Raw genomic sequence first — 7,543 nt, forward strand, 5'->3', positions numbered from 1 at the left:
GGTTGTATAGTAAACTATTATAAGTTTAAGAAAGTAGAAGCACCAAGATCAGGACCCACATGCTTTATCAGCAATCATGGCTTCTTCTGATATGGGTTAGTGGTGTAGGGATATGAGTCAGATTGGAATCTTTGTAGAGAGTGTACACTAGTCCTGGCTGTAAGTGCAGGTCCATTCTATTTCCATTTATGGGATTTATATAACAAACCATCCAGCTTTGCCAAATCATGAGAAGAAGGTGGTGACATGATGCTTCGGTTCACATTTCTCTATCCAAATTCCAAAAGCTGTTCTGGCTTAGAATCAAGGGAAACTACTCTCCCTTTTATTTCTCATTCTTTATAAATAATTGAAACGAGGAAGAATCAATCAGAAAGCAGAGAAGAAGACCTTCCAACAACCATGAGAGAGAGAGAGAGAGAGAGAGAGAGAGAGAGAGGGTTGATCATATTTAAGGTATTCTTATTATTGGGTGCATGGTCATATCCACATCTAAGCCCCCTTCTTCTTGTTCTTATTCTACTTCTGGTGTGGGTAGAGTTCTAGGGATCAATAGAGGATGATGGCTAAGCCAAAGGATTCAAGAAGGCTGACAGCTACTGTTATATCTTCAATGTGCTTGATTATGTTCCCACTGATATATGCTTTACTCTTCCCTTTGGATGTCTCCCAATTTGATTACTGTAATCCACTAAACTCTCTTTCATTTTTTTCTTCTTTATTACTTTTGTTTCTGCAACTAAATTGTGCTCATCTAGAAATGTAGAATAGAATGCTCTTGTCTGGAACTAGTTTATGTTTTTTGAGTTTATATACGGGTTATTGTTTGGTTTTGAAGGGAAACAGATATCAAACTGGGGCAGTAGTGGTGGTGATGGTGCAGGTCTAAGTGAAAGAAATATGGAGCATGGAAGCGTGGAAGATATAGATTCTCTCAAGTTCTTGCTAAGAAGACTAGTAAGAGGTTTGTTTTCTTTCATCTCAAGTCACTTAAATCCATAGACCTTCTTAAGTGTAACTGTGTATGTGCAAGTTTGCTAGTAGTGAGTTTCCTAGCTAGCTCATAGTCCTAGTTCTAGAATTTACTTTCTTCTTTAAGGGTAGACTTGCAGTCTAAGTTTGGAGAAACTTGATTTCGTCTTTCGGAGTAAAGAGATGGGTGGGTCCTAGGAGGGGTGCATCCTTGTCTTTGGGTCCGGTTGCCCTAATTATTCCAGCCTATATCGATCATATGATACACGTTATCATTACTTTTATATCACACGAGCATGTTTGAGGAATTGGATCGAATCGGGCTGATTCGGTTGGATCGAATCAGTATTAGCTCTGTCTGATCTCGATTCTTGGTCAATATCATATCAATAAATCAGTACGGATGAAACATAATATGAGAAAAATTAGACTTTTTCCCCTCAATGACAATCAGGGTATTTCTATTCAATTCAGATGGCGATTGGATTGGTATCAGCCCTTCCTAATCCTAAAATCAAGTCCAATATTTTAAACAATGTACACAAGATAAATTATTTTCTATTTCGAAAAGAGGTATAATATGAAAAATGTTGTGATGATAGGAATTAATTATAATCTTACATTGGTTTGTTCAGGTCTTTAGTGTCTATATATTTGAGGAGTCATCTCCAATTTAATATCTTGAGGTTTCGATTTGTTCAGATCTTTAGTGTTTCTATATACTTGAGGATCGAGGTCTCAACATTTATGCCTTTAAGGGTTAAAGGTTGGATGTAGAAAGACCATCTTAAGAGGCTATGCTATGTAGAATGGTTGTATGGTAGGGTCCACTAGGGAGAACGAAAGATGAAATTATGTGGCAAGAATAAATGGAGCATTAATTTATCAATTAGGTTAGAATGTAGAAAATCTCCAAAATCCAAATCTCAAATAGATCCATGGGTTTTCACACACTTTGACCTCTTGATGCATTACTCTACATCCACGGAATTAAAGAAAGGTATCATAGAAGGATTGGTGGTCACCAAACCTAATCTGGATCGTTCAATTCAACCTTACCACTTATCAATTTCCATAGTTCAACTAGATCAGTGACCTCCCATCCCGATCCAGATTGGGTGATCCTGAATCCGAGCCCAGGATCCACCTCCAGACCCTTCTCTTCTCTTGGGGATGTCTTATATATCAAGTTTTGATAACTGAAATCACTCTTTCATCCTTCACTAACCCACTTAAGACACATGTGGGTAATCATTGTGGATTGTATATGGCCATAGAGATACTTGATGCACTCTTGATAGTGATTTCCAGCAAAAAAAACGCACTCTTGATAATGATGTGCACTTGAGACTTCACTCTCAATAACCATTGCACTTGAGACTTGGAATTAAGTAGACACAACTGACTTGATGAAAAAATAAATAAATAAATAACAAAGGGTACAATTAAAAAAGTTATAGGAGTTTCTTTTGGTGCAATAAACATATATATATATATATATATATATATATTAATGGCCCTTGATAAGTCAATCAACGTGGCCTAAGTGGTAGATTAGATGGGGTTTAAATTCTATGCATAGCTAGACCTCAACGTTTCTATTCACATATAAAATTTCAGCCCCGGTGAGGACCATATAAGCATGGTATTAACTAGGGGTGTAAGTTTGATCCTGACAGCCTAAACCCGTCCTAATCTACACTGAACCTGAGCATGGCTTGGGTTAAGATTTCTCACCCTGAGGGGCGGGTTAGGGTTGAAAAACAGATTGGGCCTGGCTTGGGTTGAGGCCTAGGCCCAACCCGGCCTTGATTTTAACCATGATTTATGTAATATAATTTAGGGTTATCACTCTATTCTTTTATTTTGAATAATAGAATTGGGTCATTGATTCTTATGGTAGGTGCCTTGAATATCTATTATTGTGTTGCACTTAATAATTTTAATTATATATTGATCATTTATTTATTTATTATTATTATTTTAATACATAGAACACATGGGAAAAACTGGGTCAATCAATATTAGGTTGACCTTAGAAAGAATCTGGGCCAAATTAGGGCCAACCCAACCCAGCCCAATTAGTATCAATTAGGGTCAGGTGGCATGAGCCCGGTATGATTGGGCCCATGTATGAGACAGACAGAGTTGGATTAGGGTTGGGGTTAGGGTTTTAAGAAACTCGGCCAACCCGACCTGTTTCACCCTTATTAATATTAACTATGAACTGGATCTTCTTCCCCAAGTGAATTGATTTAAATTTAATTGAAATCCTCATTAGTAGAATTAGTTTGGTTTGAAAAGAATAGTAAAAAAATAAAAAAAAATAAAAAAAAATGGAAAAGGAATTTAATTTAGTTTTCTTTGATAATGATGTTAGTAAGGTTCATCAATAATTGTTATCAACTACCTCTGATTCCGATTATAATCATTGAAACCATGGCCCATCCACCTTTTACCCGTTCTCCTTCTTCCTTCTTCCTTCTGCGATCCCTTGGGAGGATGTCTTGTGTTCTAAGTTTTGATGATTGTATTGACTTGCAAGTAATTAGTACTCTTTTTTTCCTTCACCAACTCACTGAGTTCACAAATGTGGGTAATCATTATTGTGTATATTGGATTAGTCACTAATATTGATTGATGGTCTAGTGACTAGAGTCACTAACATTGATTGATGGCCTTCAATTTTTTAACTTTGTGGGTCCACAATCTAAGTGTTTGGACAATAGAGAGATGTCTGATGCACTCTACATGTTCATGTGCCCTGCTTTGGATTTTATAGTGGTTAAGAAAGAACTTAATAGAGTATTTTTTTCACATTTAAAATATCAATCCAAACAAAATTTAGCTAGTGGAAATGAAAGATGTTTGAAGATCTAAAATATGGGAGAATGCATTGTGTACTTGAAATAGTATAAGCTTATAAGTACGATCCATGTTAATACAAGGATTCTAATTTAATTAAAATAGTCCATGAAATTTGACACGTGGTTAGTCAAAGACATGTGTTAAGCATCTTATGCTAGGATTGCCACATCATCATTCCATGTGACATAAAGAGCTAGACCACCTTGATAAACTTATCAAAGCCGGAATGTTCAAAAAAAAATTTCCTTTTTATTTAATTTTTTTTTTGTTTTATTTTTTTATTTTTTATTTTTATATTGAATCTTTGATGGTGAAAATTATGGGACTGTAGGTGGACCATCTTCCATATTTAGGACCCAGCTAGGCTAGGAAAGCCATCCACATAGATCAGGTTCCCAAGCCAGATAAGACTAGTCTTGCTCAACTGACCCCAAGCTCTTGTAAACATGGGCAATAATTGGACCTCCCACTAGTTGAGTTAATTTAGCTTTCATTGATAAGGTTATTAGTAGAAACTAGATAATTTTTCATGAATAATGTTAAGGAAAATGAACTCTATTCAGAAGTGTAGTGTACACTAACTCTTTCATCATTCTATCTCTCTCCCCTCCCATATGAAATGACATATCTACCCCTCTATTATAAGAGGAGAATGATAGACTTAGAGCACTAGAGTACGCTCCTGCACGGAACTCAATCCCATAGTGTTTGTTATCTGTAGAGTAGATTCTAATGGGCCCTTAAGACCTTTTCAAACTCAGCCCATGGGCTTACAAAATCACCAAGATTAGCCCATGGTCCGGCCCGTTTCGTCGGATTGAATACGCCTTCTAACATTTTCCTCTTTTCTCTATACAGGTAGAGATCGAACGGAGCTTGAAACCACCGGCTTCGCCTGCAAATCTGATCTCATCACCGACGTATGTGTTGCCAACCAGCTTGTAAGGTTGGATACACATTGGCAAACCACACGTTCATTGATTGTCTACTTATCATCCAACGACTCTTCACAGCCACAGCCACGCACGGTTAAGCCATACGCAAGGAAGAATGACCCGGCAGCCATGAAATTAGTCAAGCCAGTGGAGATACAGACACTGACGCCGCCCAACGCCACCGCCACCCAAGGGCAGAAGCAGCCACCAGCTTGTGATGTAACCCATGATGTTCCCGCGTCGTCTTCTCCTCCGGCGGTTACACCGGTAACATCTTCCATGAAATCAACGACATCATCCTCCCACTATTCATCACTTCCCGTCAGTTCCGATCCCAACTAAGGTTCGTCGTCACCGATTACAAAATGACGTGGGTGAATAAATACCACCACGTCCTCTCCCATTTGTCCGACTACAAGATCATCAACCCAGTAAGAGACGGTCGTGTACACTGCTTTCCGGCGGCCGTGATTGGGTTAAACTACCACGACAATCTCGCTTGCAACGTTAGTGAACTACCGGTTGGGTGTGTAACCATGGACTTCAAACGATTCCTTCACAACGCCTTCCACCTCAGATTCATCAACGTGGATCTCATAGAAGAAGAGAAGCCTCTCCTTATCCTGCTTTCACGTCAGAATTCACGGAGGTTCTTGAACGAAGATGAGATAGTGAAGGTGGCAAATGAATTAGGGTTCCGAGTGAAGGTAGCTTTGCCGAATCAGACTTCGAATCTCGAAGAGTTTGCTGAGTTAGTGAACTCATGTAGTGTGATGGTGGGTGCCCATGGTGCCGGACTTACAAACGCAGTGTTCTTGCCGGCGGAAGCGGTGTTGGTACAGGTGGTGCCGTTAGGGTTGGATCTTCTTTCCAATGTCTACTATGGTAAGACTTTTATTCCGATGGGTATACGGTATTTGGAGTATAAGATCCGACCGGAAGAGAGTACACTCTTGGACGTGTACGGTTCGGATCACCCGGTCATCAGGGATCCAAAGTCCATACATCGCAAAGGGTATTTAACTGCGAGGAAGGTGTACTTAAGTGGGCAGGATCTGAAGCTTATGCCTCTCAGGTTTAGGGAAACCCTTGTAGAGGCACTTAGACTTCTTGGACGCTAAAGCACACAACATTTGCCATTTTGTTAGTGGCATATTTATGTAATTATTGTGATTTGGTTCAGAGTTTTTTTTTTTTTTTTTGCTATGTAACAACGGTTGATTAAACCCGAGTCTATCACCATTCATTGGTTTTAAATATTGATATCGGGATGGGAGTATCAGTCTATCAGGATCATTATCGGCTGTATAACTAGTTCACAATGGAGCCATCTTACTATTTAGGTATCAGGTAATAGTGCCAAAAGTTGGCTTACATTAGTAGATCATACCTCAACTGACCTATTGAAGCCTGAAATTGGCCCGTGTTGGGTTCTAGCGTTGAATAATTAGTAATCTAAGTGTTCCTACTGAAAGATAGTGACCTGACACTCACCAAGCTATTTACAGTTTGATTAATTAGCTCAAGCCAATTTAGATCTATTATAGCCAGATTAGTTAATTTACCTCTTTAAAACCCAATTATGGAAAATACCAATTGAATAAAGCTCCCAATTATCTACATGGACAGATATGATGGGGGCCTTAAATTGATGGGGACCAACTAAATTTAACTAGTTGATATAATATTGAGTACCAACAATACTAATACATATCTACTTATACGATATTGATACTAATATTGATATCTTGAATCTTGGATCTAACAAGCTTCGAGTGATCTCAACAATGCAGTTTATGATAGATATTTATATAAGAAACGTTGTGTATCCATGCAAAAGGGCTGGTGGAGGAGAGGGATTTCAAGATTGATTTCATTGATCACTCTTGCAACACTTGACGTAATATCTACAATGAGGATGAGCTTCTAGCTCAATGGTGGCCATTAGGTAGTTGGACTCTAGCATTAGTCTAAGGAAGGTCACTGATTCGACCCTTTTACCCTACAACTTCTCGAAATATAGTAATAATAAGTTAGTAGAAATAGTCAGTGTGGCCTAATGGCCCCCTTGCTGGCCCCTTGTGGGTCTCCAATTTGGCCCCTAATCAGTCCTTATCTATCCCTAATGTGGATCTTTCAACAGAATAATAATAATAATAATAAAATAAATAAATATCCACAAAGAATGAAATACTCTTTAATCCACAACAATTAGCTAAGGGTGTGCCAACTTTGAAGGTAATGAATGGTTCTTGTTGTAAGCTAGTTTTCTATTTGTGGGAACAACAAACATTCCTATGGTAGTTCAACCTGTGGTTATTTTTGTAGGGAGATTAACAAGGTTGTTAACTCTTCAGCAACAAAGGCTCTTTTGATAACGGTATGATAGTATGATCAAATTTCACTCCATGGTTAGGGAACCATGTAACCCATTAATAACCATATATGTTCTTCACACCCTAATGAATAAATTTCTTTCTACCCAAAAAAAAAAAAAAAAATCTGAATCATGGGCCAACCTCAATGCTTCAGGTTCTTTGAGAAAGAAACATCACAGTAGGATGGCATCCCAAGAGGGCAAAGGGGAATTTTTTTTTTTTTGTTTTGAGGGGATCATTTCTTATGAGGGTCCATAGGCCAGTAGAAAGGAATATAAATAGGAGAAAAAAAGGAATATAAATTGGAGAAAAATGAAATCTTTCTAAATCTAGAAAAAAAAAAGTTGTATAAAAATTCGTTTTTTTTTTTTTTACTTAAATTTCGTTTTT

At 38.0% G+C, this 7,543-nt stretch overlaps 1 protein-coding gene across 2 annotated transcripts; it reads left to right on the forward strand.

The window, feature by feature from the left end:
- The first annotated feature begins 308 nt into the window (after positions 1 to 308).
- On the forward strand, positions 309 to 6,032 carry LOC122060119 (alpha-1,3-arabinosyltransferase XAT3-like). Of its 2 annotated transcripts, none has more exons than XM_042623302.1 (3): positions 309 to 683; positions 839 to 964; positions 4,699 to 6,032. In XM_042623302.1, exons 1-3 carry the CDS (start codon positions 560 to 562, stop codon positions 5,115 to 5,117), a joined length of 669 nt encoding a protein of 222 aa, XP_042479236.1. In that variant the 5' UTR covers positions 309 to 559; the 3' UTR covers positions 5,118 to 6,032. The 2 variants fall into 2 exon arrangements, with proteins under 2 accessions (XP_042479236.1, XP_042479234.1); XM_042623300.1 differs by having other exon boundaries at positions 310 to 683.
- The last annotated feature ends 1,511 nt before the right edge of the window (positions 6,033 to 7,543 follow it).

Source organism: Macadamia integrifolia, chromosome 13, assembly GCF_013358625.1.
Source record: "Macadamia integrifolia cultivar HAES 741 chromosome 13, SCU_Mint_v3, whole genome shotgun sequence".
NCBI lineage: Eukaryota > Viridiplantae > Streptophyta > Magnoliopsida > Proteales > Proteaceae > Macadamia > Macadamia integrifolia.